Source organism: Solanum stenotomum, chromosome 6 (genome assembly GCF_019186545.1).
Source record: "Solanum stenotomum isolate F172 chromosome 6, ASM1918654v1, whole genome shotgun sequence".
NCBI classification, from domain to species: domain Eukaryota; kingdom Viridiplantae; phylum Streptophyta; class Magnoliopsida; order Solanales; family Solanaceae; genus Solanum; species Solanum stenotomum.
Genome location: NC_064287.1, coordinates 52,233,341 through 52,251,261, shown reverse-complemented (window position 1 = coordinate 52,251,261; position 17,921 = coordinate 52,233,341). Strand labels below are relative to the sequence as shown.

At 30.5% G+C, this 17,921-nt stretch overlaps 3 protein-coding genes across 4 annotated transcripts; 2 read left to right on the top strand and 1 right to left on the bottom strand.

Annotated features, from left to right (window-relative positions):
- Nucleotides 1–1,666: 1,666 nt before the first annotated feature.
- LOC125866890 (ethylene-responsive transcription factor ERF118-like) lies at nt 1,667–4,037 on the top strand. Its single transcript, XM_049547272.1, has 3 exons — nt 1,667–1,800; nt 2,132–2,345; nt 2,476–4,037. The coding sequence occupies exon 3, from the start codon at nt 2,671–2,673 to the stop codon at nt 3,703–3,705; it is 1,035 nt and encodes a 344-aa protein (XP_049403229.1). The 5' UTR covers nt 1,667–1,800; nt 2,132–2,345; nt 2,476–2,670; the 3' UTR covers nt 3,706–4,037.
- Nucleotides 4,038–11,831: 7,794 nt separating this feature from the next.
- Nucleotides 11,832–13,049, top strand: LOC125866907 (heavy metal-associated isoprenylated plant protein 8-like; the record flags this gene model as incomplete). The annotated part of the gene is made up of 3 exons (XM_049547295.1): nt 11,832–11,975; nt 12,197–12,284; nt 12,772–13,049. Coding segments are annotated over 3 exons (510 nt in total), but the record flags the coding sequence as incomplete, so codon positions are not given.
- A 606-nt stretch (nt 13,050–13,655) lies between these two features.
- LOC125866893 (endonuclease 2) lies at nt 13,656–16,914 on the bottom strand. 2 transcript variants are annotated; one of them, XM_049547276.1, is made up of 9 exons: nt 16,712–16,914; nt 16,032–16,206; nt 15,378–15,488; nt 15,215–15,270; nt 14,776–14,859; nt 14,596–14,688; nt 14,234–14,301; nt 13,990–14,063; nt 13,656–13,905 (listed from the first exon to the last, which is right to left on the bottom strand). In XM_049547276.1, the coding sequence occupies exons 1-9, from the start codon at nt 16,823–16,825 to the stop codon at nt 13,811–13,813; spliced, it is 870 nt and encodes a 289-aa protein (XP_049403233.1). In that variant the 5' UTR covers nt 16,826–16,914; the 3' UTR covers nt 13,656–13,810. The 2 variants fall into 2 exon arrangements, with proteins under 2 accessions (XP_049403233.1, XP_049403234.1); XM_049547277.1 differs by lacking the exon at nt 14,776–14,859 and having other exon boundaries at nt 16,712–16,891.
- Between the last annotated feature and the right edge of the window lie 1,007 nt (nt 16,915–17,921).

Below are 17,921 nucleotides of genomic sequence, written 5' to 3'. Positions count from 1 at the left end.
AACTTTAAAGTGTAAATAAGAGAAAAATATGTACCAAATGAGGAATAAATCAAGTACACAAATAATAAATAATCAAATCTAAAAAAGGAAAAACAATAATAATAAAGTAAATAAATTCCAGTCCTAAGTAAAGGAAAAAAGGAAAATAAATAAATAAAAACCCATAGAAAATATGACCAAATTATTTTAAATAAAACTTTTTTTATTTTTAAAACTCAAACAAATCTATTTTTGACCGTAATTTTATCGTATATCATAGTTTTACATAATTTTCAAATATATAAATCTTCATTCCAATTATTTTTGAAGATTTCATACCTAATTTTACGGTCAATTTATACTATTTGACTCTCAAAATTCAAACCGTGTCGATTGGAAATAAATTTATTTCTGACCATAATTTTGTCATATATTTTTAACATAATTTCCAAATATATAAATCTTCATACCAATTATTTTTGAAGATTTCATACCTAATTTTACGGTCAACATAAATTATTTGACTCTCAAAATTCAAACCGTGTCTATCCGAAAAAAATTAAAAGGTTGTATTACTTTAAATTTAAGGCGATACCTTGGGAACCAAGTACTTGTCACTTGTCAGTGGCATCCTCGTAATTATCAAACCTTAATAGACCCAATTACGTCTAATTAAAATATAGCTGTAATCCTTTTATAAGAAACCGCCTTGTTCCGTATTCCCAGAATTACTTCCCTACCCCACTACATAAACTGTTTTTTCTAATTCACTCTCTATCTCTCTACGTGAACTACACGCGCTGTTAATTAACCAAATAATGACAAAATTAACTATTTGTTTGACCAGATTTTGAATAAATAAATCTTAACCCCTTAAACTTATCAATAAACTCTATTTCAACATATGAACACCTCAATTTTTACTAACATGTTTCATGATATATTTGATTAGTTTTTTTTTTTTTTAAAATGAGATACATAAAATATCATTTCTTTAATCATACATATTCATCTCAATGAGTCATAAAATTTCAAATATTTTCTACTAGAGATTGATGTATATTATTACACGAGATGACATAAAATGTGGTTAATTTAACATTCACATGAAACAGATTAAAAATAAAATGAGGTCATATAAATCACGTTATAAAATCTCAATCATTTTTACTTGTGATTAATACATATAATTTAAGAAATTAACTTATTTTTTATAATTAACTTAACTATTTAATAAATGAATAAAAAATACATACATTTTTTCACTCCATAATTTGAATTGAAAGTAAAATTTAACTAGAACTCTTCTTAAGAAGTTTAAGTGTTCAATCGAAACAATACATAGTTCCAGTATCTAAATAAAACATATCAACAAATTCAAAGGACTAATCATATATTACATTATGCGTATATTAAAAACTTGGTAAAACAAACTATAAATAACATCGGGAGAGTGCATAACACTCCACCTCCTCGCGCGTGAAGTATACAAGTCTGCTTACAATAAAACAAGTCATGCATATCATGCATAAGATAATCATCATGTATGCATGACATGTATGACATACATGACAGCTCATAACACATTCATCACTTCCCATAAATCTCATATATAATACTCATTAATTACATGACCAAAATTAACTTTTTCACACCTTTTTCACACACTAAAAACACACAGTCCTTTTTATTTTCACTCAATATATAACATTCATCTCCCTTTAATGCTTTTTTTGACCACTTGGGAAAAAGTGAAGTGAGAACAGCAGCAGTGGAACAGAGTAGAGAAAAAAACAGAGTGAAAAGGACCATAAAAAACAGGTACTATTTGTTTGATTTAATGCATAAAAAAATGTTTTTTTATAAATGGGGTTTTGTTGAGATTTGTGAAAAATGATTTTTTATTTTGTGGACTTGGTAAATTTTGGTGTTTTTTTTGTTCTCTATATACGTGAAATTTACACAGAGTGAGAGTACAGAGGGGGCTAAAGGGTTACGAAATTTACCTTTTGTCAGATTCTGGGGAGGAGAAATCTTGGCCATAGATTCCTAATCTGTGTATCTTTTTTGGGTTGTTGTGTTTTTTGGGGATAAATAGGAGTATCTGATCCGATTTTTTGTTTCTCTTTTGGTTGCTTTTTTTGTTGAGAAGAACAGAAGAGGAAGGAGGAGTGAGGAAGAAAGGGGTTGTGATATATGTCGGCAAATTTCTGTCTGGCTGTGATTAGAGCTCCATTGAAGCTCTGGGTATCTGTATCTTCAGTGAAATTTGGTCTTTGCATGCAACAAATCCTCTGCTGTGATCATCAGCAGCAGGGTACTACTCTGTTTTTCACGACTGTTTCGATGCGTTTGAGGCCCAAAAGGTACTGTTTTCTTCTTTTCCCTTAAACCCTTTTTGTGGTTTTAGAGAAAAAAACTTTTTTTGTTTTGGTTAGTTTTTGTGTGATTTTGATGCTGATCTGTAATGGGTTTTTGCTGATTTTTGATTTGCAGGACTTGTTCTGGTGTTGTTTGCTTTGGTGGATTTCATATAAACCGATTTTTACATCCTATTTTACTCTTGAGACGGCCGATTACTTGATTTTTTTTGCTGAGTTTTTCAAATTAAATTCAAATTTGTTTCTGTTTCCTTTTGATAAACCAATTTTCTGGGCATATTTTGAGGGGTTTTGAAGATTTGAAGAAATCATGAAAATGTTTGAGTCTCAGAGACAATTTCAGAAATCGAAGGTTAGGGAAGAATCAGCCCGACCCATGAGGAAAATCCGGATCGTTTGTGACGACCCGGAAGCTACTGATTCTTCTGATGATGAAGGGGTTGATGTTTCGAAACCCAAACGATTTGTTAGGGAGATTTATCTTCCTGTTGTTAACCCTTTTACCCTGAAAAAAGTACCTGAAACTGAAAGTTCTTGTCAAGATAGCAACAATGGTGACAAAAAGAGTAGAGGAGGGGTTTTAGCTAAAACCCCTAAAACCCCGAGTTGCCCGAGGCCCTCATCTTCGAAATACCGAGGTGTTCGTCAGCGTAAATGGGGGAAATGGGCTGCTGAAATTCGGGATCCTTTTAAATCTAGGAGGGTCTGGCTTGGTACTTATAGTACTGCTGAAGAAGCTTCTCATGCTTATGAAATGAAAAGGCTTGAATTTGAAGCGATGGCCAAGAGTAATTCAAATACTGATGTGTCTGAAAAGAACTCGAATAACGAAAGTAACAACAAGAATCGTCGAAAGGTCAACAATGTTGGTTGTGTATCTGAAGATGACTCTGCTCAGAGTTTGGTGTCACATACTTCACACACATCTCCAGCATCAGTTTTTGAAATGGATTCATTGACTTCTGGTTCTGCTGCAGTGTCTGAGGTTAACAACAACGACAAACTTGTCGAGCAGCTACTGGATGATGATAAGTTGGGATTGATGGAGGATAGTTTATCGCTAGCTGACATTGGTGCACGAATGGATTTCGATACGGAGATGGACATGTTCTTTGCTGGGAATGATAATTTTTGCCAGAATCTTGATGACTTTGCTGTCAATGATTTTGAGGATCTTCCGATATGTGGACTTGATGGGCAGTTGCCTGATGATTTACCTGATTACGATTTCGACTTTGATTTCGATGGATACAATGATGCTTGTGCTTGGATGGATGATGCAGCAACTGCTCCACTGATGAATGGAACAACAACAACACCCCTCAATATTGCATTATGCCCATAAGTTTTGCAGCTATAGGAGTTTCAATATTTATTAGTACTCTATTAGTTTATTTATTAGTAATCCATAGAGAGTTTTAATGTCTCAAGAATCATTAAACTTGGCTTCTCGAGACCGCGGTCCATCGCTTTTCAAGTGAGTTCTGAGTAGTCTATACATTATGTTTTAAGAGAGTTTTGAGACTTTGAGTTTTGAGGTACGTGTTCTTGTCTTTGAAGAAGATTGAGTCAATAGTCCCTTTGGGTTTTTCCTGTGCTGCTAGAGCCGTCCAAAGGCCTATTGAATCTTGATTTTCGGTTTGGTCTCAGACTGTTTACTGTTTGTGATGAGCTATGTTATGAAACTTATATATGATATTTGGCTCTTCATTTTACCTATTGATTATGATTTTGTATTAGTTTGTGATATTGACATTGTTTGTTGATTGCTAAGTTGACATATACATATCTATAGTTTGGTATTGAAAGTTGCAACTCCTATTCTATAATCACTTGCTCTTTTGTGTTCACCAATGTTTGGATTCGTGCCTCCGTCCAGACCCTTCAATGGTCAAGGGTGAAGGGATTTCAACCATCTCATCATATATCGACGGTGTGTTTTGATGGTATGTTTTGATGATAAGTCTCTCGTTGGATGTATAGACTGTAGTGTAACCTTTTTGGTTGCTTTGCCAAGCAAATGATATCAAGAACTAAAGGTAGATGAGAGATGTTATCTATTTGGGCATGCTTTTGGACTTTGTTATAAGCTGAGAAATACCAGCTGTATTCCAATCTATAAACTATATTATATAAACCAAAATGTCAATTGGTCTTGCAAATGCAACTGTTCTTCTTTAATTTTAGTTGGACGCATTGGGTGTGATGTGGTTGGTAGCAAGTGTGGAAGTGAGATTATTGTGTTTGTTGACCTTTGGGTCATATAGATTGTTTCTCCATAAGTGTACACAATCAAGATTGGTATAAATCAACTTGTTTGAACTTTTTTTTCCGATGATGGTAGTGTTTGAGTCAGCTTAGTACGTATTTTAACCGTGTAAGCATATACACGCTATCAATACAAGTATCACGCGACTCTGCACTCTCATGAAAAGACAAATTAGAAGAAATCACCTCTTTTGCACTCTCATGAAAAGACAAATAAGAAGAAATCACCACTTTCGATAGTATTTAATCATGATTTGTTTTTATCAACTTTATTGACCACGAGATCGATGCTCGAGTTATTGAATGTTTTTGTTTGATTAGTGTTGGGAAGAAGAGTGAGGGCATTTCATCCTAGTAGGGCCACACGTATCACGGGTCAAATTGAGAAATAATAGACCATGATTTGTTCATAACCATGAATTAAAAAAGGTTTAGAATGTGCTTTCATATGTTATCTAATCTTATTTTCGTAGGGCGTGAACTAGCGATCAGTGAAGCGAGTAAAGGTCGTAGAAGACTTAAGTTCATATATCTCAATTAAAGATAAAGTACTAGTTTGATCTTTCTCATTCACCAAAACTCTCTAAGTCCCTCTATATTTGTATTGTCTTAACATATTCAGTATATTATCATATGTTGTGTCTTATTGCATCACATGCAAACATACGACGACATTCATGGTTCCACCTCATGATTTCAATATATCATATTCGAGATTAGAGTGAACTTGTAGAATATCGATTAATTAATTAAAAATAAAAATAAAATTACTCTTAAATCTTATTTTAAGTATTTGATAAATATTTAGACATTGACACAATAAGATTAGTTCCTACTTGGTGGTTTGCTTAGTCATCTCAAAGATTATTTGATGAAAGAAAAGTATAATAGAACTTGGTAGAACATAATATATAGTTTATAACGTATCATCTGTTGACGACATTTTTCCATGTTGCTTATAATAAATTTTATTGATTGCTTAGATTTCTCGCAATTCCTAATTTATGGACAATTCATCCACGCAATTAGTATGTCCATTATTTTATTTAAAAGGTCTTAGTGGGTCAACATTTTTAGTGGACTCACTAGTCACTATACCAAAGTTTATGAGTTCTATTTTTATACAAATTTATGTTCCGTATCTAAAGTAATGGATTCAATTGAATACATAGCTATAATATTGCATACGCTTATGTTAAGAATTTGCATCGTCTTCAACAATCCCACATGCTCATGTTAGATATCTGAACCGTTGGTAATATAAGTTGGGAGTTTAATAAAAGGGAAATAATGAGTTTAAAGTAGGGGTAAAATAATAAATTTGCATATTATATACTGTATGTTTTATCATCGCTTTTTTTTTTCATTACTATTTTGATTTATTATACTTGAGTTTGAGTAAATACTTCTTCGAAAGCCATTCCACTTTTACGAAATAAGTATAAGGTTCACATGCATTTTATTTTCTTAAAAATTCACCAAATATATTATTATTATTATATGTTGTAGATACTATACATTCCCTTTTTGTATGATGAATTATATAGTTACCAAAAATATATGCATTAAATTAAAAGTTTTATTTTTAGTAAATCTAGTAGTACAATCTCTATTATTTAAACTATACATTTTGTCTGCCAGTAAAACGATCTCAAATTGGTAGTACTAGGAGAACTGTCATAATTAGTCTGGCAAGTTGTAATTGTCTTTAAAAAATTATGCCAGGTGTGACATATTTGTATACATAAATATAAAAATTGCCACAAATAATGTTTGCGTGTAATTATTAATAGTTGAATCTATAATCAGTAGTGGCACCTACCTATTTTTGGCTAGGTCTATTTTTCCTTTTCATTTTTCACTTTACTTTTGGAAATGATACCTATTCTGGTTTCCTATTCATTGTCTGGTATCTACTCGTTCAATTAATTCAAATTCATATTAAGGACAAAACGCTTTTTATATAAAACTACTCTATGTTCAGGGCTCGAATGAAATGAAACATATGCCTACATATTAGTCTTTGTTTTATTTTTATGCAACTAGAAATTTAAGGTTATAACTTATAAGCATCAGATTTAGATAAACTCAATATTAGAACGGAAATTGATTATATAAGTTTAGTGCTAAGAATTTGAAAGAATAAATCAATGGATTCAAATTATAATTCCGATTCTGTCTGCTCTAATTAAGATTTGTGAGATTTATTTTAGTGGAAGATACATTATTCATCCCCTAATATGAGGGAGGGAGATGTAAAAAGAAATAACATTAGAATTTTCCATTTATTATAATGTAATATACTAAGATAGTCAAAATAATTAAATTAGTATATATGCATGATGACCATGACAAAGATTCCATATATTATGTGTAGTTTTAGCAATAAATCATGCCATATATATTTTATGCCATTTCTGCTCATTTTAGAATTTTGCTTATTTCTTTTATTTCCTTTTTATTTTTTTCCCTTTTTGATTGTCAAAGAAAGTTGAATAAATTTGGTGTAGCCATACAATTGTCTCCGATCACCAAAGAATAGGGCAGAAAATTTTTGTCCACATAATTTTTATATTAAATTAATTAATACAAATATTTAATTTGTATGCACATATAATTATTGAATTATAATTAAGAAATATATATTCTTACCTTAACTTTTAATTTCTAAGATTAGCTTATATTGCTAGGACAAAATATGCCTAGTCCACTAGAACATATGTGAGCCTCCAATTCATTCACGGCATTTTAATATGATGTATAACATTATTGTATATTTCTCATTTTTTTAGAATATTGACCGAAGATACTTAAAGATTCCTCTTTTAGGAACCACTCGTGTATCGACCCACACTTCCACATCTGCATCATGTATTGCATCACTAAACTTGCACTTCAAGAACTATTTCTAGTCTTGGTCAACCTGAAACCTTTGGACGCTGCCTCCAATCCAAAAGTCAACCTAAATTAACCTGCCCTCGTATCTTGTCACTCAATACTATTCTATCATTTGTAAATAACTTACACCATGATACATCCCTTAGAATATATCGTTAGTAGCGAAGTTAGATATTTTGCTAAGATTATTCAAAACGTTAGTTTATATCTCTCAAATATTGTTTTTGACCTATATGCAAAGTTTAATATTCTATATGTACAACTTTTTCGATGAAAAATGTTCGAGTGACCACCTTTGAGTCTATGTAGCTACACCCCTAGTATCGCGTCATAGGGACACATTTTTTTTAAAAGAAAATAATTGTTGGAATTCTTTTTCCTTCTTTATTTTCTCTTTTTCCCTTTGAAATATGGCCTGCTGGGAATTGAAAAGTGGCCTCATAGAGACAGATAGTAGTTTTTAGGACAATCAAATTGGGCCCATTCATTATGATTTTGACCCGTTCCATTTTTTGCCTTATAGCAAAAGAAAAAGGGAATAGCATTTTTAATCCTTTAATTATCGTTAAATTCTGATTTGGTCCATAAAATATATGACTTAAATTATTAAAACTTTTTATCAACAAAATATGTGTTTTTAGTTTCTTTACGTAGAAAACATGTTAATTTTAGATTATTTTTAAAATTATATCATCCTCAAATATTACATATTTGTCATTAAATAGAATTATGATTGGTAATGCGATCAATTTGTGAAGAGTCACCAACATAAATATTAATTGTAAATAACTTTAATATAAAAGACTTAAAGTGCTTAATTAGATATTACAAGAAATAAAACTATAATTTATTAGCAAATGAGGGATCAAAATTGCTATTTGTACCCAAAGAAAAATACAAAAAGAATTTAGTTTTTAAAAAATGAAAGAAATGAGAATGTGGATTAATTAGAGCCAAGTATTAATAAAACACATGGATTAATTAGCTATGTCCCATCTCAAAATATAAAAATGAAGAAAAGTAATACTTTAAACATCAATGATTTTAGAAGATGTCCAAATCAAATCAATGTTTTTATTTTGAAAAAAATTAGTAATTATGTGGTCTCGTCCTCAATTGTAGATTTAAGTAATTCGCTTGTTTCAATTTGTTTATCTTAATTTTGTTTATTCACAGAAAGAATATTTCTTTTATTTTTGATAATTATTTAATTTCTAACTTTCTCTATAATATATTTAAAATTACATAGATAACATTTTGATTTATTATATATTTTAGTTTAGGATCACAAAATTTAAAAAGCACGAATTATTAGTATTAATTAAAAATAATATTTCAATGCAATCCTAGGCTGACTTTATCTCTATTGGCTACACATCATTTTCAAGTCCGTTAACTTATGTGAAAATAATAAAAATAAATAAAATTTTCAAATACTTTTTCAAAGATGTCTGCAAAGTAAAAATTAAGTAGGGCCAAATTTTGGGCAGTTGATTGTCCTTTATTCCAACAACATTAATGTTGTCATGTTTCTTGGATACATTTTCTAAATTAAAGGAATCTATAGAGAATGGGAAAATTTTAAAAATAGTAAAAAATTCTAAATAAAGGGATGTATAAGATAGTTTTTCCGTTTTAATTTATCTGTCTAATAATAACATAAAGAAAATCTTTGAATTTTATGATTATAAACTAAAATATATCAGGTTGTCCTTTAATCTTATAGTATCTAACGTAACATGTAAAAAATTAGAATTAAAAAGTTGCCTAAAAAAAGAAAGACAGTCATTATAAAACGAATTTCATAAAGCGTGTTCAATGTTTAATGTGTATATATAAATATTTTTGGCAAACTAATTTATAATAAAATGTTATCAACGAATCATTTTTCACTCTAAATGTTAACTTATATACATTAATAGCATATACTTATTTCTATATAATCAAGTCACATTTTCATGTTATAGCGTTAGGTTGTCTTATTTGCAAGATTACAAATCTACTTTTTATGAAGGATCACCATGGATATCTTCGGAATGACTTGAAAATATATTTTTCTCTATGCATATTTTTAGTTGGTGGTTGAATATTGGTGTACTAAACCTCTTTTGAATGTTCACGTTGTTAGACTAATGAAAACAACTAGTAGTCCAAAATAAATTTTGCTTCTCTTTCATTTTATCGTAAGATTATAATCCATTTAATTCATATAAACAAAAAAGAAGCCTTGGGAGTATATAACAAACATAAAATTGTGTTTCGTGGTCCATATAATGATTGGGTCATATAAATAAAGCCCATTTATCTTTGGGCTGAATTTGCCAGAGGTCTGGTAAAAAGAGTCCAGCCCATTTCACAGTTAGTATAGTGAACTTAGACACTATATAAGCAATAATGTTGGATGTCATTACATCGTTTTCTGTCAGACTCTTTAAAAATATTGTCACGCTCGTGTTGGATTATCTAAAAATGCATTACTTTGAACTGACACTTATCCAACAATGTTTTTGAAAAGTCTGAGCAAGATAAATCGAAACTATAGCTCGTGGTTTAGATAATAGTAGTGCTTACTAATAAAACACAAAACACTACTTTGAAAATTCACTAGTATTTTCTCTATTGGGCTAGGCCCGTTGGGCTAGGCCCGTTGGGCTGGCCTGGCCTAATCCGCGATTTGATAGGGTTGGGCTACGATTTTTGGAGCCCATTTAAGAAAAAGGTTTTTTATCCCGGCCTGAATAAGCCTGTCGATTTGTGGGGCTTGAGAAATATGGATAGGGCCGGCCCGTGGGCCAAATAAAAATTAATTAAAAATAAAAATACAAATTACAATAGAGTATTAAAAATAACAAGAGTCTAAACTCAAAATCTGTTTAAAGTTTGAAATATGACAATTTAAATACAAATTACGTTTATAAAATATGTACTACATAAAATAAAAATTTCCTAAAATTTCTAGGAATCACTACATAGGCCGTAGCCTATAGAATATTGTCATAGTTTTTGTGTTTTATTATGATCATTGGAAAACAATTAAGTTAATATTTTTATTTAGCTATTTATGCTTTTACTTGAAATCAAACTTAATAAATATTATAAAGATGATTTTATTTGTGGATTTGATAAACAAGTAGTAACACTAACACCATGTAATATTATCTTGTCGATATTTATGATAATATTTTTAAATTATAATTTAATTTAAAAATTTATAAAAAATATACTTTTAAGAAAAGAGGGCTGGCCCGGCAAGCCCGTAGCCCACATGCATACTTGTGGGATGGGGCAGACTATTTTTTGGACCACACCAAAAATGGGCTAGCTCGGCCTGACCCGTCAAATTTCAAAGCCTGTANTAAAGACTTCCGCTTATCTTTCTATCTTATTCTTGTTTTATAAATTCTATATCGTTGGGTTTTTGGGTGTTAGGCTGACGTGTCCGGTGGGGTTTGGGCACGTGCCATCACATCTGGTTTTGGGGTGTGACAGAACACAATTCACCTAATTAGACATGTCGTTTCACTATTGTTTGTCCTTATTTTTAAGAAATAATAAACTTTGTAACGCTTGTTTGGTTAATTTATAATTTAAAAAAGAAGGATAAATTACTTAACTACACTCCTTTATTTACCTTAATATCCATTTATCCCTACTTATTTCAAAAAATTCAAAAATCCCTTATTTTACCTATGTATCCCACATGTATCCCGTGCACAATGTTATGTATCCCGCTATGTGGAATGTATCAAACGCTATGTATCCCGCTATGTGGAATGTATCAAACCTAATGTATCCGTGCACAACGTTATGTATCCCGCTGTGTGGAATGTATCAAACCTAATGTATCCCGTGCACAACTCTATGTATCCCACAAACATCATTTTTAAGGGATATTTGGTAAATAAAAAACTAAAAGGGATAGAATGTTATTTAATACTTATAATATGTGGTTCCTATAATTTATACTTTAAAGAAAGCTAAAAGTTGACATTTAACCATAGAGTTTCCATTGTAATAGTATTTCTTGCCTTGATTGTCTTAAATTATTTCTTAACCAATATTCCAAAACCAAATAAAGTATACAATAAAATAATATCTTATACGCATTCAACAATTCCCTTTTACAGAAAATTCTGTTAATTAATCGAATGATTATCATTATTCTATTTCAGTAATTAAGTACCAAATGGAGTATTACTACATTATGATTATTTTTTTAAAATCGTCGGTGTCTATATCAAAAGCAACTAATTTTGGATTTGGCTTGTAAATAATAAACTTTCTATAAAGAGGTGAANGAAAAATCATAAAGTGGTGGTGAAAGGGAAGAAATTAGATCCTCTAAATGTGGCTAAGAGACTAAGGAAAAAAAGTGGTAAACAGGTGGAATTAATTTCTCCAATTCCATCTAAGAAGAAAGAAGAAGAGAAGAAGGAGAAAAAACAAGAGGTATAATTAAATAAGGACAACTTTTCGTAACTGGTAGAATTGTTGTCACAGATTTAAATTGTGAAAATAGTTTCTTGCAAAAATATATGATTGTACATCCTTGTGGATTGTGGTCAAGTCCTTCTACGAACTTTACATATAGCGGATCAAAAAGTTTAGTACACCGAGCTTTTTTAAAATTTATGTTTATTTACTAATCTATCTTTTTTGAGGGGATGCAGCCTAAGATTATTGAAGTGATTTTGAAACTATATTTACATTGTGAAGGATGTGCTAAAGATGTCAAGCAATGCATTCACAAAATGCCAGGTACATATATTATTTTATTCTCTCATAGATATTATTTTTAAATTATTGGTAATGATTTTGAAGCAAAAAAAAAAACAATTGATTAATGAATTTAAGTTGCATATACTAACGATGCATAATTATTATTTTTTACCTAAATAGTATTGTTTAACTAATTATAGTAGGCCAATTATCATTTTTATTAGTACACCTATTCAGTACTATTTCGAAACTATGTCATGTTATTTTGATTGCAAATTAAACAATACATAAAAAATAATGTCAATATAACTAATTTCAGCATTACTAATATACCATATTCAGTAGAGTTACCAATTAACACTCGCATCATATAGATTTTACTTTTGATGTAAATAATTTTACCTTGCTTTTCTTTCATATTCGATTTCTTTATTTTGGATATCTCCATTCTTTCCTATATGCCTTTCTAGAATCCATCTAAGTAAAAAAAAGTTATTTTTTATTTTTTTGGATGATGTATGAATAGGGGTTCAAACAGTGGATCCAGAAATGAAGAACAATATTGTGAAAGTGAAAGGATCAATGGATCCACAAAAACTAGTAGAATTCATCAACAAAAAAACAGGAAGACATGCTGAAATTATTAAGAAGATTGACAAAGAGAAAAATGAAAAAACATTATGTGATAAAAATTCATGTGATATTAAAAAATGTTGCAATAATTGCCAACATGATTATCTTCAATTTGTTTATGCTCCTCAAATTTTTAGCGATGAGAATCCTAATTCTTGCTCAATTATGTGAGATAATGAAGTTTAACAATATCTTATATTAAGTATTAATTTTAAGATTATAATACAAAAATTTCATGTACTTGAGACATCAAAATGCAAATTCTAAATTGTATTTTTGTGCAACACTATTTCTTTACCGTTTCGGTTATAATTCTTTGTTACAGTTCAACAACAATAACATACTCAGTATAATTAATCCTTTGTTACTGTTCTTTTTTTCAGAATGCTCTGTTATGTTTCCTATAGTAATTTATCATGATTTCTTATTCACTTTCGTTTTAACAATTATAGTGTTTTTTTAATTAGAATAAAGAATACTTACAAATACTACTACTATGCTTTAATTCTAGAGAAGTTAGAAGACTTTTAGATGAATCTTCACAATCTATATCTCTTTATTTAAACTCAATTCAATATTACAAATTAATATTAGACGGTCTCTACATTTTATCGCCTACTTTAATTTTCGGGATTATAACTAGAACCACCCACCCTTTTTCTAGATCCACCTCACATCAATAAACCCGATCCCTACTACATTAGATTGATCATAATTGAGCAACATGACTCAGATCACGCCAATTGAGGGGGCACAACATAAGTGTGATACTAAAAATCATCGCGTAATTGACTTATATAGTCGATAAAAATATCTTAAAACATTAGATACGATGAAGATTTACTAAAATACAACGATGTTTTAGTTCAAATAACAATGTTGTACAAGAAATGCTAGAAAATGATCATCAAGTTTTGTTTACAATACATTGTTCATTTGAATATACGGTTTAGTGTAGCAGCTAAACGGACTCCACCTTGAGCTAGACGCCATTGAACTATTGGATATCGCGATAGGAAATAATCATCTGTTCTCCATATATACGCGTTTCAATAGAGTTAAAATTTGCGTGTTTGAATAAAATTTATTGAAGAAATTATTAGTAATTTACCTTCTAATGTAGAATCTTCACTCACTCCTTTATATGACCAGTCACAAGCAGCTTTGATACCTTCACTTGCATAACTATAGGAAGCAACAAACTCTTTATTAGTACTTTATGATCAAACGAGACAGAGGCGAAGCCAGGATTTAAAACTTGTAGGTTCTAAATATGTTTTTGAGAAATCTAGTGAATATGTACGTATTATAAACTTTTAGAACTCATAAACTTCAAATTTGTTGAATAAACATACATATCAGGGCAGGCTGTTTTGTTGCCACTGCAGCTCTCCCATGAGTTTACTTGATCAGCCCATCCTGTCTGTTTAAGACAAAACTCGTTACGAATATGATGATTGATAAATATCATCAAACTCTTCAAACATATCGACAGGTGCATGTCATATCCTTCAAAACTAGTGCATTTTTTGGAGGATCTGACAAGGGTGTTGCACTAGCCTTTTAGGAAAGTCCGAGCAATATAAGATAAAATAAGGTGCTATGTTGCTAGGATCCTCCAAAAGCTCATAACTTTTAGAGGATCCGACATACACCTAGAGGTATTTTTGGAGGGTACGAGCAACATAGTTTAGAACTTAAGAGCTATTGTTTGTACCGTGATGTTCTTCTGAATTGCATCAACAAGTTCATCTACGTTAGAATCATCGTATCGTTCTTCTACAGTTTCGATTATGTTGGAATCCCAGACCTATTAACAAACAACATTAGTTTCAGCAAAACATAATGTGGATATGGAAATTGTTTGTTTTTGTCAATAGAAAAAAAAAAAACTTACATGATGTAGAACTGTTTTTCTAGTGTACCAATGAACATCTATTGTATTGCCTCCTCTGTCTGAAGTAAATCCAACATGCAAAGGCTGCATATATGAACCAAAAAAAATTCATATCTCAACACTACTAAAAACAGGGTGAAAATCGAGGGCCAAAATCAATGTAACACATAAACAAACACTCAAATTTGACCTCAACTGACAATCAAGCACTCCAACTCTGAGTATGTATATCTAGGCATCTCAACTCGTCTCCATTGTGTCAGTTGAACAACTACAACTTACAAAATGATCATCTAGACACCTCCAAAGTTTTGTGCCATGTCAGTGTCAGGTGTCCATGAGACACAGTGAGGACGTGTTGGAGTGCTTACTTGTCAACTGAGACCAGGTTTGATTGTTTATGTATTATGACTTTTTAAAATTTAACATATTTATTTACCTGATGAATGTCCCCAAAAAAGTGAGAAAGGAAGAGAAGTGATTCTGTCAAATTATCTGATATTTACTCAAAAAATACACAAGTTAAAATTCTATTAGTATCATCAACTTGATTGGAATATTATTAGAAGAATAAAACAAGAAAGATTTAGAATAAACATTACATGTTGAAACATGATCATTGCCTTTGTTATAACTGAGGAGCTGATTAGTGTAATTGTAAATTGCTCCAGCTACACATCTATCTTCAACTCCATCTTCATCTTTACAGTCCCCTGTATATAACAATAGCAACGATTACGCCTTAGTGCCAAACAAGTCTGCTATGTGAATCCTCACTAATCATATTTCAAGGACAGTCCGGTACACTAAATTTCAGCAATTGTCAGGTGCCTTACCTTGCATTTCTATAACTAGTTGTTTCAGTGACTTGAACTCGTAACCTCCTCATCACTAAAGAGATAATGTTCAACGTTGTGCCAAGGCTCCCCTTGGCCAATTTTGTAAAATATAAAAACAAAGTACTAGAAGTTCTTTATATTTTCTACTGGCGTTATACATGTTACAAAATAATTAGTCAATCATCACTACCACTTTTGCTCTATTTTCACCGTGTAATTTTCTGGCAAAGGAAAATTCAATTGAACCTCCTTGGCCTACCTTTAGCTCCACCCCTTCTCTGACTCAAACAAGTTAGGGATCGACTATACGAATTCTTACTATTCATATTAAATACATTTTGTACCAATATTATCAACGTAATATAAGTACTAGAAGTTCTCTATATTTTCTATAGACATATCGAAGTTAGTACTTACTTTTATATTGATAATTGCAAAGATTATCAGGGGTATCAATGTAATGAAGAGGTGATGACCAATGATAATGGAATTTAACACGATCTGCCCATATACACACACTTGCCAAATCACCATTTGCTGATGTTGGCAACAATTTTTCAACTGCATCTGCAGCAGCTTTACTCAATCTTGACTGTCACAAATATAATAAAAATTCAAAATTGTCACAAATACAATGTAAGAAATCAAAAAACAAAATTTTGAAAGACCATTTTAACCTATATTACACTGACTCTTCAAAAATGTTGTTCAATAAGTTTTTTGGAGGATTTGAGATGAGTACAACAATATTAAGGAGAGCCTGAGTAACATAGCTTTATGATCGATTCAAAAGACACAAATACATATAAAATCTTTCTATACAAGGAACATCATTTATATTAGAGACATAAGTCATCGGTTCAAATCCGAGAAAGGGGCTTAGTAAAAAATTAGGCATGGTGCAATAACATTTTACAAAAGTTTGAGTAACACAAGTTTTAATTAAAGGGTAGAGTAATCGGTACGATAGAGAAAATCATAACATGAGCGATTCATATATATATAACATACATGGTGTAGAAGATCATAACATGAATGATTCAACGGATACAAACACATATAAGATCTATCAATACAAATAAAAATAAAATTAGAACCTGAGCAATCTTGCAAACAGTGTAATGACCATCAAGTCCCCATCCATGAACTACTGGAAAAAGAAACAAGACAGCCACCATAGCCAAAAATACATGAAATTTGTATAACTCCATTTTTGCTACTCTCAAACTAAAACCTACCAAATTCACAAAGTAGTTTTTTGGTCTTTATAATAAAGTAGGACAAAAAAAGGGGGCTAGTGTGAACTGTATGAATACATGGAAAAAATATTTATGAGGAAATCATAAATATTAATGATTTGATGAATCTTGGTTCACATTTAACTATTTTTATTAATACTTTCAAAATTTAAGAAAGATGAGTTCCATTTTACCCTTCTTTACTTAAATATTAATGTGGGCTTGAACCTCGAACCTCAACTTTAAATATGTTCACATGCAACCTACTTCTTTTTGTCAAATTTTAGTCGTTACAATTAAGTACTCCTTTCCTCTCAATTTATGTGGAAATGTTTGAATTCGAAAGTCAATTAAGTTTTTTTTACGTTAATTTTTCAAAAGTGTTTTGTATATTTTGATATGTTATTTATAATGACTTATAATATTTTATTATATTTTTACGTAATTTCCAAATATAAATATTTTATGTTCAAATTTATGATCGAGTTTAATAAATTTGATTCTCTGAATCTCAATTATGACACATAAATTGATACCTAAGGTTATCATTATCATTTATCTATAAAGAATATCTTTTAAAATCTTAAAGATGCTTTTTTTAAGACTTTAAAAAGACAGAAAATAATGACAAAGTTGAAAGATTTTTGTAATCGTGCTTGTAAAGGAAAGCAATTTATTGAGAGAAGGCGTAACGGCTCATATGGGAATGACCATTTTTTTTTGTACTTTTTTCAGATTCTGTTGATTTAATTGATTTTATCCTCATAAAGGAAAAAAAAAATGAATCTTTAAGGGTGTGTTTGGTATGAAGGAAAATGTTTTCCTAGAAAATATTTTCTTGGAAAACAAGTAGATTTTTGACTTATTTCTCATGTTTCGTTGGTGAGTAGAAAATATTTTTCGGAAACTTTTTTGGTGTTTGATATATGAATGAAAAATGTTTTTGAGAAATATCTTTTATTTTTACTAGATTAGAAAATAATTTTTAAAATTGAAAATATTTTTTAAAAACAAACTTAATTTTTTTTGGGGTGGGGGGTGGTAGGGGGCTGGTGAGGCGGGGGGGGGG

Bases quoted from the DNA above. Each gene is read 5' to 3' on its own strand.
- LOC125866890 (XM_049547272.1), top strand. From the start codon at position 2,671: ATGAAAATGTTTGAGTCTCAGAGACAATTTCAGAAATCGAAGGTTAGG.
- LOC125866893 (XM_049547276.1), bottom strand. From the start codon at position 16,825: ATGGAGTTATACAAATTTCATGTATTTTTGGCTATGGTGGCTGTCTTG. The intron at 14,860-15,214 runs GTAAATAAATAT...TCATATATGCAG, and splicing joins TTTTTGGGGACATTCATCAG to CCTTTGCATGTTGGATTTAC. The intron at 14,064-14,233 runs GTATGTTTATTC...TGCTTCCTATAG, and splicing joins AAAACAGCCTGCCCTGATAT to TTATGCAAGTGAAGGTATCA.